The sequence below is a fragment of the Phyllopteryx taeniolatus genome, chromosome 6 (assembly GCF_024500385.1).
Source record: "Phyllopteryx taeniolatus isolate TA_2022b chromosome 6, UOR_Ptae_1.2, whole genome shotgun sequence".
Classification (NCBI taxonomy): Eukaryota; Metazoa; Chordata; class Actinopteri; order Syngnathiformes; family Syngnathidae; genus Phyllopteryx; species Phyllopteryx taeniolatus.
In genome coordinates, this window is record NC_084507.1 from 19,074,949 (window position 1) to 19,095,528 (window position 20,580).

General features: G+C 41.2%; 1 protein-coding gene and 1 long non-coding RNA gene across 7 annotated transcripts; one reads left to right on the forward strand and one right to left on the reverse strand.

The window, feature by feature from the left end:
* Positions 1 to 37: 37 nt before the first annotated feature.
* On the reverse strand, positions 38 to 20,489 carry xrcc1 (X-ray repair complementing defective repair in Chinese hamster cells 1). Of its 4 annotated transcripts, none has more exons than XM_061777132.1 (17): positions 19,985 to 20,489; positions 19,788 to 19,880; positions 15,988 to 16,095; positions 15,735 to 15,893; positions 15,263 to 15,337; positions 15,065 to 15,176; positions 14,807 to 14,910; positions 12,795 to 12,948; positions 12,469 to 12,700; positions 11,566 to 11,682; positions 5,595 to 5,676; positions 5,398 to 5,500; positions 4,459 to 4,504; positions 3,472 to 3,608; positions 3,273 to 3,363; positions 2,558 to 2,633; positions 38 to 1,928 (listed from the first exon to the last, which is right to left on the reverse strand). In XM_061777132.1, the coding sequence occupies exons 1-17, from the start codon at positions 20,033 to 20,035 to the stop codon at positions 1,821 to 1,823; spliced, it is 1,848 nt and encodes a 615-aa protein (XP_061633116.1). In that variant the 5' UTR covers positions 20,036 to 20,489; the 3' UTR covers positions 38 to 1,820. The 4 variants fall into 4 exon arrangements, with proteins under 4 accessions (XP_061633116.1, XP_061633115.1, XP_061633118.1 ...); XM_061777131.1 differs by having other exon boundaries at positions 5,595 to 5,679; XM_061777134.1 differs by lacking the exon at positions 3,273 to 3,363 and having other exon boundaries at positions 5,595 to 5,679.
* LOC133479765 (uncharacterized) lies at positions 5,618 to 14,927 on the forward strand. Of its 3 annotated transcripts, none has more exons than XR_009789065.1 (4): positions 5,632 to 5,754; positions 9,261 to 9,334; positions 12,945 to 13,070; positions 14,707 to 14,927. It is a non-coding gene; the product is annotated as an uncharacterized LOC133479765 (long non-coding RNA). The 3 variants fall into 3 exon arrangements; XR_009789063.1 differs by lacking the exon at positions 14,707 to 14,927 and adding an exon at positions 13,934 to 14,075; XR_009789064.1 differs by lacking the exons at positions 9,261 to 9,334; positions 14,707 to 14,927 and adding an exon at positions 13,934 to 14,075 and having other exon boundaries at positions 5,618 to 5,754.
* Positions 20,490 to 20,580: the final 91 nt, after the last annotated feature.

The following is a 20,580-nucleotide window of genomic DNA, read 5'->3' on the forward strand; positions in this document are numbered from 1 at the left end:
CATAGAATTCGATCAATAACAGTAAAGACACTTGTAATTGTTTTTCTAATTTAACCATTTTTTTATTCATCTTGGTTTTATATGGGTAAATGTCTCCCATGCTAAAACAGCCAAACTTTAAAGTCCTATTTTCAAAAAGATATTGATTTAAATAAAATGCAATTCTTATTGATAGAGCAAATGGTGGTGGTCCAGTGAAATACAGTACGCTTCCTGCATAACGGTAAAGGCATAAACAGCTTTTTAAAAATCATGTGAGCTGCACAATTTACACGTTGCCTTTCATACTCTGCGGATAAAAGACCATAAATAATCCTAACTATTCATTAAATCCTTTAAACTCGTCTATATAAAATACAAACCAATAACGGTAGACTTTAAAAAAAAAATTGTAATAACAGTTTCATTGCTAATGCGAATCCAAACTTCATGTTTTCCGCTGGTTGAGTCTCTCCTGCGCCTCACAGCTTCTTCCTAATCCCCTCTGATGAAGAGGAGACCACCTACATGAGTTCTAGAGAGTTCATTTAGAAACAACAGGGAAGGGAGCTGCAAAGAAAAGGGACAACACCCACACACAAATGGACAAAACAAACATAATAGGAAAAAAATCCCAAAAGGGACAAAATTCCGACAAAACGGAGAACAATCCTACATAAAAATAGAGAAAACTTTGCCCCAAATTATGCAAAAATGCCAACAGAAATTGAATATATATATATATATATATATATCCTCGGAAGTGGACCAAAAATCCTACAAAATTGGACAAATTTGCACCAAAAAAAAAAAAACATACTCAAAACTCAAAAGTTCTCTGCCAACACCCACCGAAATGGGCAAAATCTCCCACTGAAATGGATATGAACATCCAGAAAAATGGAAAGAATTTCAAAATTGACAAAACGAATGTGTCCAAAATGGACAAAGAATATCCCAGTGACAAATCACCCCAAAATTGACAGATTCCCACAAACATTTCACACACAATTGGACAAAAATGACCAACAAAAACAAAATTTCCACAAAGACAAACTCCAACTAAAATAATGGACAGAAATTCCCATAAAAACTTATACATTCCCACAATATTGATATGAAAATCACAAATGGACAAACACTAAACATAATTCCCACAAAATTTACAAATAAATTTGCATACAAATGGGAAAAAAACTACAAACATTTCCATTCAAATATCTACAGAAATGGACAAAAAAAGAAATTCGATTTTTCTAAAATGGACCAAATTCATAAAAAAAATAAAAAAACGAATTCCCAGACAACATAAAAGGCAAAACACCTTGCATTTTTTTAGGCTCTCCATAGTCTCTATCAAACAGTTCCTAAATATACAGGAGGGGTATAAAAGTCACATAAACGGCACCTTTAATTCAAAATCTACTTTGTTTATTTAAACAAATTAGAAAGACAGCCAAGATGTGTTGAGCCTGTGTCGTCTCGAGCGCACAATATTACACAAAAAGTACCACAAAGCCACTTTCATCGAATCTTAGGCAGCCCTCTCATAGAAAGTGGAGGGGAAAAAAAAAAAGGCGAAATAACCACAACCTTTCACCTGACTTTTTGGTGGCCTCATAAAAACCTCTTATCAGCGCCGCCGGCGACAGTCGCAGCCGTGATGAATTTTCCAGACAAGGTTGCCAGAGGCAGGCCAAGTAAAGTCCTCCCCAAAAACAAACAAACAAAATAACAAGTTGATGCAGATATGATTTTTACAGGTAAAACGTAGCCAAACAACTTGAAACATTTAAAAGGTAGTTCATGAAAACAAACAAAACAAAAAAAAGCCAGACTTTTCACGGCACCACGGTGTATGGCTGGTAAGGCAGTAGCTTCTGACGCTGGTTGATGGCGTAGATCCAACCGGGCTTGACGAAGTTCAGGTTGCCGTTGTCCATCAGCGCCTAAAAATTTGCCCCAATGGAAATTAATCAATTCAAAGAAACCTACAATGTCCGAAATGCCTTGTGGACAAAAGTATTGGGACTTGACCTCATCAATACCACACTGCTGACTACAGCTGCTGCATGTACTGTACATCTGTCACTGCATTGCTGATTGTTCATATTGCTGGTGTTTATTTCATTCTCAACTGTGTAAAAATAGACTATTGTATGGTTTTGGCTACATACAATGCTGCTGACTATTGCTGTTGCATGTACAGCTGTCAACACATTGCTGATAGTATTGATGGTGGTTCTCGACTGAATGTGTTTATACATGTATAGTTCTGTGACATACAACACTGCCGACTATTCTTGCTGCACGTAGTGTACAGCTGTCACTAATTAGTATTGATGATGTTTATTTAATCCTCAACTCCATATATTTAAAAAGTATTTATTGAGACAGTTTTTTTGCAACATACATTGCGTTGACTATTCTTGCTGCATGTACAAGCTGTTACGCTCTGCAGGTAGTACTGCTGGTCTTTATTTCATTCTCAACGGTTTACAAATAGACTGTATGTATATTTTTTTTGTCCCAATACTTGTCCATGTCTGTACAAATTCCAAACGATGACTGAACTTACGTCCTCAAAGGAGTCGTGCCATCCTTCGCCGGTCACCACAAAGTGCACCGTGTCAGACATGTAGTCTTCCAGTACGCTGTGAGGGATGACGTAAACATAAGGTTTAAAATGTCGAGATGACACCTTGTATCAAACCTGCGACTGTTGGACTTTACTACAATGAGTGCTGTTTAGCAAACCGCTAAGTGACAGTACAATTGAGTGGTGTACAGTATATGTGCAGCCAGTGAATATCAGTGAGGTCTGAAGTAGTAATGCGTTTCTATTAAGGAGCAAGCAGAGTTACGAGGTTAGACAAGAGCTTTAAAACCAACCCTTGTTTGAAATCTGACCCAAGCATGAAACCTTAACCCTTTCTTGAAACGCTAAACTTTTATTCCAAACCCGCAACCTGGCTTAAAACCCTTAAATTTGAAACTGTAACCCTTGTTTGAAACCCAGGTGTGAAACCCTCATTTGAAACCTTAAACCCGTCTTGAAACCCTACTTTTAAAGCTCAAACCAGACTTGAAACCCTAAAACTTACTTAAAAGTAAAGCAAAATTTGAAATACTTTAATTTGAAACCCTCATTTAAAACCCTACTTTGAAATGCTAAGACTGTCTTGAAACTTAACCCAGACTTGAAATTGTAAGTCTAGTTTGAAACCGTAACTTGAAATCCTCATTTGATGATAACTAGAAACCAATAACCCTGGCTTGGAATTGTTTGTTACCCGTTAAAGGCGGCTATGTAGCGTGTCAGTAGTCTCCTCTCGTTGTTGGGAAATTTTCCGTACAGGAAAAAGTGCTTCCCGTTCAGGTAGTCTGTCAGAAACGAGGACACAACATGAGAGGGGGATGCGGCTGGGACAAAGCCGAGCCAGGGCCAATCAGAACTGCAGCTGACGTGCACAAAAAGACGGCCAGACTAACCCGGCAGAGCCGGGATGGGATGATCCTGCTCCTGCTCCGCGTCAGTGTTCTCGTCTGTGGACCCGCCATAGGGATCCTCCTCCTGCTGCTGCTGCTTTACCGCTTTAGTCTTCTTTTGACTGTTCTCGCTCTCCACCCTGACACAAAACAAGTCAGTGTTTAGTCTCCTGTTTATTAAAGTACAGATTGTTGGGGGAGGCACACAACATTGTGAGCGACCACACCTCAGAGTCTAAAGGAACGCTAGTCGTTGCGAAACATGAAATGTCAGGGTACTCATACTGTATATAAGATGCTCTAACAAACTTACTCATGTCAGTGATTGAGGGTTCAAGCCTGAGTCAGGCTTTTTATTTTTTATTTTATTTTATTTTTTAAAAGGGTTTGGGTTTCAAATTTGAGTTTTAAGTAAAGGGTTAGGGTTTCAAGTGTGGATTAGGGCTTCAAATGTGGGTTTCATGGCAGAGTTAGGGTTTTACGAGAAAAAGTTAGGTCTCAAAAAAGGTTTGGAAAGTCTGGGTTAAGATTTCATTATAGGGTTTCAAGCCACAGTTAGGGTTTCAAAGTTGGGTTTTAAACCAGGATTAGAATTTCAGTAGGGATTGGCGAATACTGATTGCAGGTATCAGTATTGGGTTGATACAGGCCTTATTTCAAGGTACAGGAAGTCAAATCCCAGCCCCACCTGTGTGGAGTGCTGCCGTGTACTCCGGTTTCCTCCCACATCCCAAAAACATGCATGGTAGGTTGATTGAAGACTAAATTGCCCGTAGGTGTGAATGTGAGTGTTTGTTTCGATGTGTCCTGCGATTGACTGGCGACCGGTTCAGGGTGTACCCCGCCTCCTGCCCCAAAGATAGCTGAGATAGGCTCCAGCAGCCCGCGACCCTAGTGAGGATGAGCGGTACGGAAAATGGATGTATGTGGCATGGGTCCTTTAACTTGAAGTTTGTTCACTCGCCATCTAAACATCTATTGCGTGTTTACCTTTGAAGTTCATCCTCTGTGTCAGCGGCAGAATCCTCGGCACCGCCTGTGAACATAGGCATTTATTGTCAATCCATCCTCACACACATGCATGTACGCACACCCACACGAACAGAGGCAAGAAACACAGTGTTGCAAACAGTTCTATCTTTTTTTATTTTTATTTTTTTTTTTAAACACACCACATGAGCAGTGTCGATCTTTAACGCAACCAAACCTCTTGTGTCGAAGAATGGCATGCTGTCAAGTTGGGGTTCAAGTGGAGGGGAAAAAAAGAATGAAAACAGGAGGTACAAAGGCGACCGATAACGTTGACCGTGGAGCGCTAATTAAAACGCTGTGCCCCTCGTAGGCGTTTTTATTGTGCCTCTTCGGCCACTTCACTTATGGCCCAGCATTAACATAGAAATGAGAATCATGCCCAAGTCTCGTCACGGCCATCGGGCCCCCGCCACCATCCTCAAACGGCGTCAATGTTCTTTTGTGGTCTTGTGTTTCAGAAAGGGGACAACACCGACTTACTACCGTGTCAACCACCGGCTGTTTGTATGAGCATTTTGCTGAAGTCAGTTCTACTTCGCAACATGAAAGTTGGTCGGCATGTCTGTCATAATTAGACCGACAGAAAAAGTCTCAAGAAGCCAGGCCTGTAGACATACAGGATTTCTGCCATTTTAGGGTCATTTTTGGCCATTTCCTTCAACGACGAACTCATAGTAGTGTGATAGTCACCACATCTGATCTGCAAAAACTAGAAAAATGGGCGACACTAAATTACAAAGAATTTGAAGAGTTTTTGTCATTGCATGTGGGCAGAGGATCCCAGAGACATTTGATGTCCCAGATACACCTCTGCTGGAGATTTACAAAATATTAGCTCCCGCCACCAATGTTTTCAATTTAAACATAACCCAACATGAATGTTCAACTGTCACCAACCTGGCTCATCGTCCACATCAGTGGAGCCGGCGTACTCGTCGTCTATGTTCCTCATCTCTGCCTCCTTTTTGGGAGAGACTTGTCTGGGCTGTTTCTGCGGCGTCTGTAAAACCAGAAACAGGCCTGCTAAAAGAGCCCATTAACCAACATCACACAGTTGGCTTGATCCTCTTTCACGGGCACTCTTCCAATCGTACCTTTAAGCTGACTTCCTCCTCACTCTGGTCGTCTGCCTCCATTTCGCTCTCTGAGCTCGACTCTGCGCAATCCATCAAATAACTGCTGGGCACACATATACACAACAAAAGTGGCAGGAAGATTAAAAGCCTGCACGATACACATCTCACTTGCTGTCAGGTACGTTTTAATTTTTGATTTGTTCCTCATGAAGGTTATATTCTGCCGTCGTCATTGTTTTTCCCTTGTGGCTGGTGCCAGTCTATGGTGGCATCATACAAAAAGTGTTATTTTTTTTCTAATGTAAGGCTTCAAAAGACCTTTTTGAGGCTACTTCAATGAAACGTATGACCTCGTGTGTGTTGCAAGTAAAAAGAATACAAATAGAGATGACTAATTCAATGATTGAGACAATAATTTATCTATTTTTCCACAGATGCACTTTGATTTCAGTCAGGGAAAGAGCGGCATAATTGTTCATAGAGAAGGTTAAATTCTTTATGCCATAAGATTTCATATCCTTCACCGTTTTACACACACACACACACACACACACACACACACACACACACACATAATAATGTGGGTGAAGTAATGTAATTAAAAATAATTTAATTACGGTAAGTTAGCACCCATTATTTCTGTCATGTTGTAATGTTGGTTTGACCTGACTGATTAAAATACACGATCTGACTAGACCAGTGATTTCCAACCTTTATGGAGGCAAGGAACATATTTTACAATTGAAAAATCTCACGGCACACCAACAAACAAAAATGACACAAAAAGTGGATACATTAATTACTGTATTTATTTCCTGCCATCTAATAGAAGACCATTAATTAGTTCTGTCTATCACTATGCCTCACTGGCATAAGTAGAGGAACAAATATATATTATTTATTGTAAATATATATTTTGAGCAATTAAGTACACAAGTATATACAGTAAATGACAGGTCATTTAAATAGACACATTCCCCCATCTTGTGATCGGATTGGTGATCGGTTATCGTTTTTTTAAAACTCTCTGATCGGCCCCAAACATCCTGATTGTGTAAAGCCTAATAATAATAAAGCACTGTGATTGGCTGGCGACCAATTCAGGGTGTACCCCGCCTCTCGACCACAGATAGCTGGGATAGGCTCCAGCAAAGCGGTACAGAAAATGGATGGACGGATAATAAAGCTTAGCTCTTACAAGGATACCTGGGACACAACTCTGCTTTAGGGACCAGACATCATTAGTGAGATGGTGAACAATGTATTATGGTGACTAAAAATAAGAATGCGGCTTTCAGACAGTCATTCAGACATGTTTCCTCTTAGATGGAGACATAGATGAAGAGGAATGAGCAACAAGGACTCTTGGCTGACTCTGGTTGATGTGCATTTGGACACAAAGTCAATGGTAAAAAGCAGTTAGGACATCGACTTCAGTGTTTAAAGTAAACACACAACTAAGAGCATCTAGTCCAAACTGATTGAAGATCTGGCATGTGTGTGTGGCCTTTTTCGCAAAATTGGTGCACCAAAGCAATAACAGAATATCTGGCATGTATTCGCCTTGGACTTTAACCTTAGCAGAGGTGTGATATTGCCACAACACCTTTCCGACAGCAACAATGCATCCCGACTTATCCCAGAGTTCCTGCAAAATGAACACATCAGAGGCGTAACAGAAGATGTGGCATTCATCTGCTTTTGCCTTTTAAACAAAACCCAGCATAGGCAGGATATTGCCACAACTGTGTCAATTTCATACAGTGACACCACAATCAGATAATCAGTTATCAGTGCCAGCATCTGTTGTTACATGTAAAATACTTGTCGGACAGTGGCAATTGCTTTTAATACAACAAGGGCCAGTGTGAACTGAGTGTCAGGTGTTTCCAGCACTCTCTTACACACAGGAACCATCCTGCCTCTGTTACGTCTCTGACACTACCTCTGAAGTGAGTGTTACGTCTTCAGTTTCACAGCAACAATTGCTTTCAACACAACAGATGGGAAAAGCGAGCCTCTTGTGTCCCCACTTTCCAGTAGTCCCTTACACAGAGGTATTGTCCTGCCTGGTATTGCTCTGATAACACCTCGGAAGGAAGAAATTTGCTGGGTTGACAAAACATTCCTGCCATTTTGTGTCGTTGCCGTTTATACAGAACAGTAACACGGTGAAATGTTAATTTTGGTCTCTTTCACCCATTTTTTTCCACAAAATTGGAGAATCACAGCTGTAAAAGAACTGAAGAAAGTGCAATTGGAAAGCAGTCAGTGTCAGGTGTCTCGTCTTTCCAGCCAGTATTTCCTGAAACACAGGTGCCGTCCCACCTCTGTTACAGCTCTGATACTACCTCCCAAGGCTGTAAACTCGGGTCGACTACATCCCTACGTCTGTGCTGTTCATACAGAACAGCGACGCAGAACAAAGGCTGAAAAACTGACTTTGAATGGCAGTGGCCTCATTCAGAGTTGCAACAAAATATGCACACCAGAGACCTAATAGAAGGTTCAGCAATTACCAAAACAAAAACTGCCCGACGGCGCGTATTCTGAAAAACGTGCAAGCTAAGGCACTTACTGTATATCTCAAGGCACCACTGTATAGGCAATTGTAAACTTTCTTTGGGGGAGGGGCGTCAATTACTCGCGTTCTTTTGCTAATCACGGCAGGGCTCAGTCCTTCTTGCTGTAGTTATATTATACCGTGGTTAATTTAAACAGTTAAAATATTTACACACAGTCCATATACAGAACGTACAAAAATTATTATCTGAATAACAGTTTATTAACTTTTAAAAAATAACCTTAAGAGCTTAGCTTAAAGTGTCTCTTGCATACTCAAAAATGCAAAATAAGAAACCTGGTTCGTTGCATGCAGTGACTAGAATAGTTTTAGACGTCACATGACTGTGTGCGTGCAACAGCATAAGTGCGTGGACTCTTCTTAAGTAGCAGTCACTTGTATTGTGATGTCAGCGTGGACGCTCAGGTGGTTGTCGGGCCCTTGTCACCATCAAAGTAAGTGCTGGTTTTAATTAAGCATACCAGATGCAGCCGGTAAATAAAGGAAACATCATCAAAGCACTGGCGGCTCACAATCGCGAGGGGGGGTGGGGTTGGGGGCAGGTGGAGGTGAGGGGTATATAACGCCACCGTGTCTCTGGGAGAGACTTTGGGAACATAAAAGATGCATCATTGCAGCTTAGTTTGTTTGTGAAAAGTGTCTTCTCCCATTTCCATTAAAGTTGACATCCCCCAACTCTCCAGTGCCATCGCTTTATTAAATCGCCTCAAACAAAAAATGGTTGACTAACACAGGGGAGTTTAAGTATCACGGGACATAACGTTCATACGCTGTCTTTATAAGGAGTCATTTTCTAAATGACTAAAGACTAAATCTGCACAACAGTACGTATGAAAATTAGGGCAGGGACGCTACTGCTCCATCACACTCTCTCACGCACCCCTTACAGGGGTCGCACACACATGCAACAATGTTTTTTTTTTTGGTTTTTTTTAAACTGTTTTAGAAGGTAGAAAATAATGGCAATCTGTTTGTGTATGTAGATGCCTGAAATCTATATTTGATTTAATTTAATTGGTGTGTCAAGCCTATTTGAATTGAAAAACAGTATAATTAAAATGCAATGAATTACAACCCGCCACTTGTGTGTCCATTTACAGGAAATATGGCACGTACGGTCATCGTGACAAGCCGCATAAATATGAATTAAGAACCTACGTTGTGAAATGCACAGGTAATCAGCCATTTTGGTTGTGGTGGAATGTGCCATTTTGGGGGTGATTTGGGGGAATCAGGGCAAGGACTTTAATGCTATTTTTTTTCTTCCACTTTTCTTCACACAGACAACCACTGCTCCCTCACTCTCGCCCATTCTCGCCCTAAAAGTGGCAGCACGCACACACACACGCACAATGCACGTTTTCTTGTTTTATCACTTTAAATAGTAGAAATGGAACTAATATGCTGGTGTATGTCGCTGCATTATGGAGAATTTTAATTTTTTATTGAATTTTCATGGGTAAGTTCACTTATGTCTATTTGTCTATAAAACATACTAGAATTGAAAAACATTACACTTGCTGGCATATGTAATTCTATTTTTAAATTGAGTCCAACCCCCAATGAAAATACATGCTTGTGAAAATCGACAAAGAACCGATGCTATGACATGCTGTTGATGTGCAATGTACAGTACTGTTTATACAGAGTTTGTACGATGTTTACTGGTGATGTGTAGTATTATGCTTGTGCCACAGTGAGGCACTAGGGCACATGCCTGTGTCATTATGCCATTTATGTTTGTTTTCTTCCTGAGTGTCAGCAGAGTTCTTTGATGGCTGTTCGCTCCGTGAGACTGATGAGAGCAACAGCTCCTTAATAAATATGCCATACTAGGCTAAATACCCGCTATACTCTTTTTCTCCACCGTCCATTCATAGGAATGCAACATTAAGCTGCAACAACTTAACATATACACAGGTAGTCTACTATCTGGGTTCATAGTTGCAGTTTTTCACAGATTTTGTGCATTCTAGGAGTCGAACCTGTTTGAACTACTCCTTGAGAAGTCATTTAATTGCCATTGACTTTGAACCAAGTACTCTACTGTAGACAGCTGAGTGACAATTAGGGAAGTTGTGAGTTTTCTCCGTAGGGTGTTTGAGGAGCTAGGCGGCAAAGTACGATAATTTGCCACCAGGCCACGATAATGATCTCAGTCTCCATGAATAAATAGGGATTGGCTGTGTCGATTCTTGAGTCGCTACAGGATGAGCGCACCGTCGGATCTTCACAGCTCATTTAGAGCCGGAGTGGAGAATTCTCCATTATTCAGATGCCACGTAATTTCAGACCGCCACGGCGGGTGGCCTTGATGTTGTGAATTTGGTAAAATTATTCAAAACAGGACCATGGCCCATCTCATGGTCCTGTAAGAGACTAAGGATCACTGTATCATCAGCTTAGTTTATTATAGATAATGACTCCAATGTATTACGTCTACGACATCAGTTACTATAGAGTATAAATAACAAGGGTGACAAGACGCACCTTTGGGGTGAGCCTGTAGAAAACACACAAGGTGCCATTTATACAAACACTCTGTGGCCTTCTGGTCAGCCAGCTAAACAACCAACCTACGGTGCCCGACATCTATTTCTGGTATTTGAGAGAGCCTACTGACAAGAATATGGGGTTGCATACAATTAAATGCCGATGAGAAATCAATACAAGATGCCAATGCATGTGTTTTTTTGCACGCCAGATCCCCAACAGCGCTGTCTATCAGGGTTGCTAACGCGTCCTCCACCCCTTTGCCTGCCTGATATGAAAATTGGAGTGGGTCAATGACACTCTGTGACATAGCTCGCAAGCCCGTCTCTTATAACTTATTAAGTGAGCGCCACACGCGTTCTTATCTTATATTACAAATATTTATTAATAACAAGATACTTTGTACCTGCCCATGTTCTAAAGGGGTGTACTAATTAATTTCCGGTCTCTAAACACGTTATTCTGTTGTTCAAAGTTGGTTACTCGCCGCAAAAACGCAGTTCCCGCCAGAACTACGTAACAAGTGTACTGTATCACCAAATCACTTAACAGTATTTCGAGGTTATGCGACTGCATGACACAATAGCTTAGCAATTAGCATGGCTTTCACATCATCTTCGCCTATCCACTCCTCGTCCTGCCTTGGTGACATTTGTAAGAAGTGTAGCTCTTTCGTTACCATGGAGGCGATACGCTCGGGGGCGTGATAAAATAACATGCATACAGCAGCTGTTCAATGTGGGTGCTGGATATTTATTTTTTCCCAATATCCAGAACAATTAGTGCTACAGCCATAATGAGTCAACATTCAGTGATTTCCGTAACAAAATATGGACGTTCCGTAACATTTGGCAACTGTGTAAATGGTATGAAAATCGGTCCCACATATTATGCAGCCCTGCATATAATTACCTCTTGTAGGAGAGTTTCTGTTTTCTTTTATGGCAGTCAATCACCCATTCCTTGCGCACGATCATGCCCCCTGCCGACTTCACCTGGCTGTACTTGGGGGTGTTTGCAAAAGCACAGCTGGACATTAATGAGAGGAGACATACACACACACACAAATGCACAAACAGGATTAGATTGCATAAGGAGTGCAGGCAAGGCCAATGTTCTGCTTTGGGGCCGTCAAAGTCGGTGTTGGTGAGAGTGCTAACGAGGGTGTCACATTTTCTTCACGTCTCATTTAAAATGAGGCTGAGGCTTTAAGATCAGAAGCCATGTTGTACATGATTATCATGAAAATGAAAGACAACAATATTGTGGCTGGAGTATGCGGCAGAGTCCAAGTGCACTCAGTCAGACCCAGAGCAGTTTCTCGTAATGTAGTGTATTTACCATATTTAGGACAAATGCAACGTTCAACTGCAATAAAATACATATTAATTAACACCTCTTTACAGTGTCATTCAAAACTAGGGATAGAAAAAGTCCAGTTTACCAGAAGTGAAGGTTTAGCTGAGGAATTTTGTATATGTTCAAATACGGACATTTTACATTCACTATTAGTATAAATGGGAACAAACTGAATTTTATTAATTGAAAACGTTAAAAATGTTAGAAAAATAATTTTTTAAATGTTGTACTAAATGATAATTATTTTTCCAATTAAAAAGACATTTAACATGGACAATTACAAATGGCAACATATTTTTTGAACATTTCAAATGATAAACTAATAAAAACAATTTATTTTTATTTAAAATAAAACCAATAATGTTAAAAACGAATTAATTGGACTGAAATCATGCTTTGAATCAAAATAATGCAGCACTTGGACAGATGCAGCTCAACACCCTAAAGCTGACTCACATGAGGTGCGTTGAGTCGGGCGTCCAGTCCGGCCGGTACTTGGCTCCCATCTCCAGAGCCTTCTCCCTCAGCTCCCCCCTGAAGGGATTCTGGAAACCGCTGAGGACAAACACCACTCCCTCCATGATGCGCTTGAAGGCCACTTTCTCCGGACTCTTGACGCCTTTGGATGGCTGCTCTTTGGTTTTGGGCAAACCCTCATGCCTCTTTTCGGCAAACACCTTCGCTGAGGCTGCAGAGATCAATAAAGAAAAAAAAAAAAAGAAAACATCTTTATGACATGGTGGTCTAACTATTGCGCATGAGGTGGTGGTAGAAGGCGTCACCTTTGGAGCTGCTGGGGCTCGGCGTGCCAGTCTTGACTTTGGGAGTTGCGGGTTTGAATTCCGGCGAGCTTCCTGTGCTGCTTTTCTTGGGGTGGGGGGGACCGGGGACTGACTCACGCTCCTTGCTAAACTCAAACTTTCTCTTTGCAGGTGCCTAGATAGATAGATGGATACATAAATATCATTGGATAGTTTGGAGGATAGATGGCTGGATGAAAGGACAGACAGCACACAAACGTGTGGGTGGATTGATGAAAGGATGAACCAAGTAAATAGGTAAGTTTCCCAACAGCAACTCAGGCTAGTCTGTCCTAAGCCTTGTTGCACAAACTGATTAAGCCTGCTCGGATGAGAGGCGAAACATTTTCTAAGACAACCTGAACAGTCCGGTTGTGATCGATTGAATGCCCCAAAAACACCAGGGAAATGTTTTCAATTGTGAAGAAAAATGCCCAATATGTCTCCTTTAGTAAGTCGAAAGAAATGCCCCATACATCACCCTAAGCAGGGTGGGGGAGGGTGTAAATAAGGAACAGTAATAACACAAAAATGGCCACTAAATTTGCACCATCAGAATTGCCTCTGTTGCCATTCTCAAAAGCACCCGCTGCCTATTCACACACATTGCCTGAATAAACAGCAAAACGAGGCCATTAAATCGTAAGTGGGCTGCATTTGTACAGTGACTTGCTACCGGCAAGGTACACAAAGAGACATTTTTTTACATTCACAGGCTGACAACTTGAAAGCAAAGTAATGACACAAATTCAGCAGCAACTATCAGTTCAATATGCTTACTCAGGGCTCCAGGCATCGAACCAGGAACCTTCCCAAATGCTGCTTAGCCCCAACAACAAAACCAGTCAAAGACGTTTGTGTCGTTGAGACTGATGATTTTTTGAGTTGCCAGGAAATCAGTAATCGAAAATTGACATGCTTTCATTATTGTAGGAAAAGCTTGAAGAGGACACTAATGGAAAATGTATTTTTTTATTGCTCGTATACCAATAGTTGGTCTCTGGAGTGCCTACTCACCCAAAGTGAAATCAAACAACCGAGCAAATCTTTATCTGCCTATTTCCAAAAAATGTGTCTGTGAGCAGGACATTCTGTACTTTTGCCCTACTGTTATGTAACAGTGAGGCTCCAGGTTTCTCCAGTGATGACATGATCAGCCAGGCTGGGATAAGATCCAAAGGCACTTTCAAGTGATGGCCAGAGTCAGGGACTAGCCTATCTGAAAACAGAGGCACTATCATGCAGAAACAGCCGGGTGTGACGGTCGTGCTATAATGTCAAAGCAAAGGTAAGCAGAACTGCATTGACTTTTGCACGGTACGCATGGACACGTCACGACACCCAAATAAACACCCCACATATTTTAAACACGTTAAAACACATTTTTTAAACACATTACACAATGTTTTTGAACACACCCCAAAAAATTACAAGCATAAAATTGACAGAAAATACATAGTCTGTGTACATGCATGTGCCTTTAAGCGGTCAGGCATGGTGGGCTGCAACTGACAGCAGCTTCTGCATGAGTGTGCTCACTTTGTTTATGTGTTCTAGTGTTCTACCGGCATTCAATAAATGATTGACAAGTGCATCGGCAACTGTGGCTCTCCTTTTCCACATGCAAGGGCATTGAGAGAATATATACAGCAAAAACCAAAAATTATTGCTTGGTGCTGACGATGTGCGGCAACATAGAGGGGGAAAAAATATTTGCATACAAAAGATTTTTCCATTATATGTCCCCTTTACACTTTTCTGTGAAATATGTACAAGTACAAAACCATTCAAACATGTTTGTGTAGTTAAGACTGCCTGATTATTGAGTTCCTGAAGAGTCAGGCGGTTGCCAGGCAACTCCTCATCTAATATCGACATGTTGCCATTTCCTTAGAAAAAGCTTAGAAAAATGCGAGGTTCCTTCGAGGTTGGACATTCGCACGCAGCTTGTCACAGTCGGCGGGTGTCCTAAGACGGAGGATGATGTTTAATACCTGTGGTGGGGTGGACGACGATGGAGGCGCGGCAGGTGGGGCGGCAGGCCCGGCGGCTTGCAGGGCGGCGGCAGCGTAGCTCAACTTGTTACTCTGTGGTGACGCTACAAGTTGAAAAGAGCACCGGATGAGCACAAAGCATCTTCATACACAATAAAGGATGTCAAAATTGCTGTTTCTCATTTTTAAAAAAACGTGTAAGCATCATTATGATCGCAATGAGTTGTAGTCAGCCAACTGGTAAATGTAATTATTTGCCTTTGGGGGAAGTATTGGACTTGGCGCTGAAGAAGAGACTGCCGGGTTGGATGCTAGAGCCTGAGGCGGGAGCGTCATCTTTCACCCGGAACTGACCCAGTTTGGTCAACTTCTGCATGTTGAGAGTAAGGAGAAAAAATAATGTTGCAAAACAAAACAGGTTAAAAAAAAAAAAAAAAGAGTGAGTGAGTGTGGTACCGGGGAGGTCACTGGAGGGTCATTTTTGTCCGAAGGCGAATGAAACTTGACAAAGGCCAGGCCGTACGCTATGTTCTAAAAGAGACACATACACGTCTTTTCATTATAATTCATTTTACATGGTAAAAAGTTGGTTTTACTAAAGAACAGAGATCATATTTAGCAACGATCATATCAATTATTTCAAATATGTTTTCATCTACAAGGCTATCATCTGCTTTTTGATTGTACAAAGAATGATGAAAACTCATCACTTTCACTATTAAGCGACACTTGGTGACGATTCTGTGAACTCCCTTAAAAAGGTCGATAGATACGACCCCTGTAAATGGCTAAAACACCCGAAAAACGTCTGCACTGTGCTGTACCTCTACTTAAGTACACAGTGTCAGTAGTTTTGCCATCTCTGACATATGCCAGTGTGCATGACAAGCATACAGTATGATCAATTTCTACATGGTGAGAGTCTTACTTTACTGTAAGGCTGGCTGCATACAATTTTCACTCGGTCCCACTTCTCCTGCGCCGTACTCTTCTGGAGCTGTCCAGGTCCAAAGAAGCGTACCCTGCTCATGTTAGTGCCGTTACGGCTCTCTGTGGGTGTCATGAAGGACGAAGTGACCAGTAGCACCTGAATTGCAAAATAAGACAGTGAGAGTGGCATTAAAAGTTGTAAAATGAAGTAAGCTAATTAGGGCGGAAGGGGATGCAGCTTGGCTGGGTACCTCATAGTCCTGCTCTCTGGTGGCGGAGGAGTTCCCCACCAGAACCTCGACGAACGCCGACCCTTCATTTCCAATATCAATGCTGTGCACCTGCTCCTCCTTCTCAAACTAGGAATGTCAGAAAGGAACCGGTGAAATTAAACACCTGACACTCACTCCTCCTGCTATGTTGTGTTAAAACAATTGCTGCTGACTACCAACTCTTGCCCTGATGTCATCTAATTATTTAATGGAAGGATGCCGTGTCGCAGTGTGAGACTGCACACAAACACAGCAATGTCCCGCTTTGCTGGGTTCTGTGTGAAAGACACAAAATTGCACTAATTGCTGGGCAGAATCGGTGGGGCACTATTACTCCTGCTCCGAAGCCCAATTAAGAAAAAATAAATAAATATTGTCACTATAAAGTAAAAAGTATGAATGACCAAATGTTTGTTACATATACACACACACACAAACACACACACACACACACACACCGTATTTTCACGGCCATAAGGCGCACTTAAAAGTCTTCAATTTTCTCCAAAATGGACGGGGCGCCTTATAATGCGGCGTGCCTTATGTGTACACCGAGTTCCAAAATCTGTAAATGTTGTTGTGTGACGAGTGCGGCGCTTGACTAACTGGGAGCATTTCCTGCCGACACGCTGCTTATATAGAGGAAAGGCGGACGTGACTGAGGACAGCATGCGGACATTAAAGGGGGAAGGGTGCGCGTGAAAGAGGACGCTAAAGGCACGCCCCCAGTAGGTATATAGCGCCGGTATGTGCATTGTGCAAAACAACATCGGTTTGGCTAAGGACCCCCGAAAATGGAACTTACGAAGAGACACGCTTGCGAAGCACAGTTTAAACTGCAAGCTATCAGTTACGCGGAGGAACATGGGAATCAAGCAGCCGCGAGAGAATTCAAGATCAACGAATCGATGGTTCGCAAGTGGAGGAAGCAGGAAAACGCCGGCATCATTGCTGAACAGCCCCCCGGCAATGAGACTGACTCAGACAATGACGAGAGGGAACCCGGCATGTTTGATGGAGAACTTGCCCAGCTGTTCATTTCGGATACAAAAGATGAGGACTTTGATGGATTTGTGGATGAGGATTGATCAGAAAATAACGTGAGTACATTGTTAAATACTTCAATCAAGTACAACCAAACTCAGTTCTGCTCCCGCTGCCTTTTTAAAAACATACGCTACCGTATGTTTTAACCTCGCGTATGCTTTACCATGCCTGCGCCCAATAATACGGTGCACCTTATGTATGTGTTAAATACAGTTTTTAATATAGAGAATTAAAATAATACAAATTTATTTTTTTAAATCACAAAACATTTGTATTATTTTGTTATCATTAAATTTATAATGTAACTTTTCAACATTATTTTGTATATTCAAACAAAGTCAGTCAGTTAAGCAGCATGGTTACTAGTTGCTAGGCAGAATAGGGGGAGCAGAACTGCACCTGCTCCTAAAAAAACTAACAAATAAGAGTAACAAAACATAAACAAATAAGAGTAACAATACAAATAATTGAGTGCAAAAGTGAAAAAAATAATACCTATATAAAATATATAGGTGGCGCGGTGAATGACTAGCTAGCACATCTGCCTCACAGTTCTGAGGACCCTGGTTCAAATCCGGCCTCGCCTGTGTGGAGTTTGCGTTATCTTCCCGTGATTGTGTGGACCTTCTCTGTGTACTCTGGCTTCGACCCACATTCCAAAAACATGCATGAAATCTACTATATTATTAAGTGGCAGTATTTAGAAGTGCTATACATGAATCGGTGCTAATTCGAGCGCAACCCATATTCGGACCCCCCACAAAAACATTTAAACACTTAACCAGGGGTTTGTAGATACATTTTCAAAAAAAATCTCATATGATTTTTCATTTTTTGGACATTGATGTCTTTAATAGTTTACTGACATTAAGCGACATTGAGCTTCTGTATAGTGAGCGCATATGGATCGCTTTACGTTGGAAAAATTATCATCAATTATCACCAAAAATGTATGTGGACATCTCTACTTATGCCCCCTCGACTTCTGAAAATATCAGAACAATAGCGCAAATATTATGGACTTTATGAACGTTAAGTGTGTTCCTCATTAAGCGACGTTAAGCTTTTTCTCTAGTGCATAGGTGTCAAACTCAAGCCCCGGGGGCCAGATGCGGCCCACCACATAGTTTTATGTGGCCCGCGAAGCAAATCATGCTCGTCGACTTCTATGATTTTTGCTCAAATCTGTAATAGTAAACAATAATGTTGAAATATTACATTTTTCTGTTACCAAACCCTTCTTCTACAGTAACTTAAACAATACTTGAACAAACTATTATCCTTGTCTTCTGAGTTGAAAACTAGTTATCCCTCAATTTGTTGTGTAATGGTAATAATATGATTTTGTGATTAAACATTTCATTGTTCTAATGGCCCTTTGAAGGAAATCATAACTACAATGCGGCCCGAGACAAAAATTAGTTTGAAACCCCTGCTCTAATGCATGTGTATACAGACGAAAACGCTTAACGTCCATCAAATTGTTGTAATATATTAGGTTCAAGCTGCCATGAGTAGAGATGAGAAATTTTGGTGATGATCGCTGACAGTTTTGGGATATTAAGCCAAATTAAGCTTTTTATTTACGTTTTGCGTTAAGCGTTTTATACTGTCTAGACCAGGGGTGGGCAAACTACGGCCCGCGGGCCACATCCGGCCCATTGATCATTTCAATCCAGCCCACCAAAGATTGGTACAGAATCGCCCAAATCATATCAGAAATCACAACTACATTCATTCAACTGTAATGCCCAGTGGTTCCACCAGGTAGCGCAGTGATACATTGACTTGACTTTGGCTGTTCTGTTTTAACTCTGCTACTGCTCTCAACCCTTCTTCAAACATGAGTGGGCCAAAAAAAAGAAAAGGTGACAGTGAGTGCCGAGTGTTAAATATCGAATGGACTACTAAATACTTTTTCACTGAAGTCCGTTGTAGGCTGTATGTCTAATTTGTTAAGAAACCATTGTGGTTTTAGGGGAATATAACATCAGGTGTCACTTTTTTCCCATGCATTCTGATTATGCTAACAGTCAATCAACGCAGGAACTGATGGCTACGGCTCAGCGGTTAAAATCAAGCTCGCAGGCTCAGCAAAACACGTTTATCTGACAAACTGCCACCCAAGGTTCAGTCACCAAGACCCTGAAACAGCGGCACGGGAGCTGCTGATGGAACTGATTGATCTCCAATGTGATACTGTCTTAAAAGACAAGTTCAACTCTCAAACTGGATGAGTTTTATGCTTCACTAAGCGCAGACACATTTCCAAAAATCCAGAAGATGGCACAGAGGATGCTGGTGGTGTTTGGCTCTATATAATGTATGTGTGTGAACAGACTTTTAGTGTGATGAACACGAACAAAACATCCTCCAGATCACAGTTGAGTGATGAACACCTGAGAATTGCCATAACAAAACTAACAAGACTTTGATTCACTGGCAAAAAAGGTGATCAACAAAACAACGCTGTTCCCATTGAAAGTAAATCTAAGTATTAACAGTACAATGCCTTTTTTTGTTGTTGTTGTTTATTTTGTATATGTAAGCATCTGGTCCTGGCTTGGACCACCTGTCAAATTTCAAAAGTCAATGTGGCCCCTGAGCCAAAAGGTTTGCCCACCCCTGGTCTAGAGCAACATTTTCAACACGTTTTGTATCCCATTTAGCATTGACATCATTAGCAGTAAGTTACGTAATAGCGTGATAAAAAAATAACATAAAAATCCCACCTGCAGAATGACTGACGTCTGCTTCTCTCCGGCTCGGGCGGCTTTCCATTTTCTGTACGTGTCCGAGCTCAGCAAGTTGTCCGCCTTGTGAGTCTGTTGTTTGCCACAAAAAAAAAAAACACATAGCCATCTTAAAAACAACAACTTTACACCACTTAGATGAAGTTTCCATAACACAACAAAGACATTTCACTTACATTGTCCTCGGTGCTACACGACACAACGTGCTGCAGTTTGATTTCGGGCATTGTTGACACTTTTTAACTATGCTTTAACAAATGTTTTGTAAGGTTAAGCGCTAACCATGCATCCGCGTGACAAAAAATGTGACTTTGTGCACAAGAACACGTCACAATTGTCTCCTGCTAGCAAACAATAGGGAGTAAACTTTCTATCCCGATTAAACCAGAAAATTCACGGCATTCAAATCTACAATTAAATCACCATTCGCTTAGCATATACTTGCTTACTCTTAACAGGAGGTTATGCAGTAATATTATAAATGTCACATATTGGAGAAAACATTTTCCCACCGAAAACCTGCGTGTTATTGTGACGTTACTTCCGGGAGGTTCCAGCCAATCAGAAGGCGCGTTTTCTTCTTCTTGTTTCATTTAATGACTTGTGGCAATGTTCAACAGAGTCACTGGCTGGTCAAATAGCGTATTGCAAGTCACTTTTCAAAGACATCGAATGCAATTCTACATAATTTACTATTTGATATTGAATTAAGACAAACTATAAATTCACTATAGTTGTATTCATAGTCAAGTTTTTTCACTTTTTAAAAGTT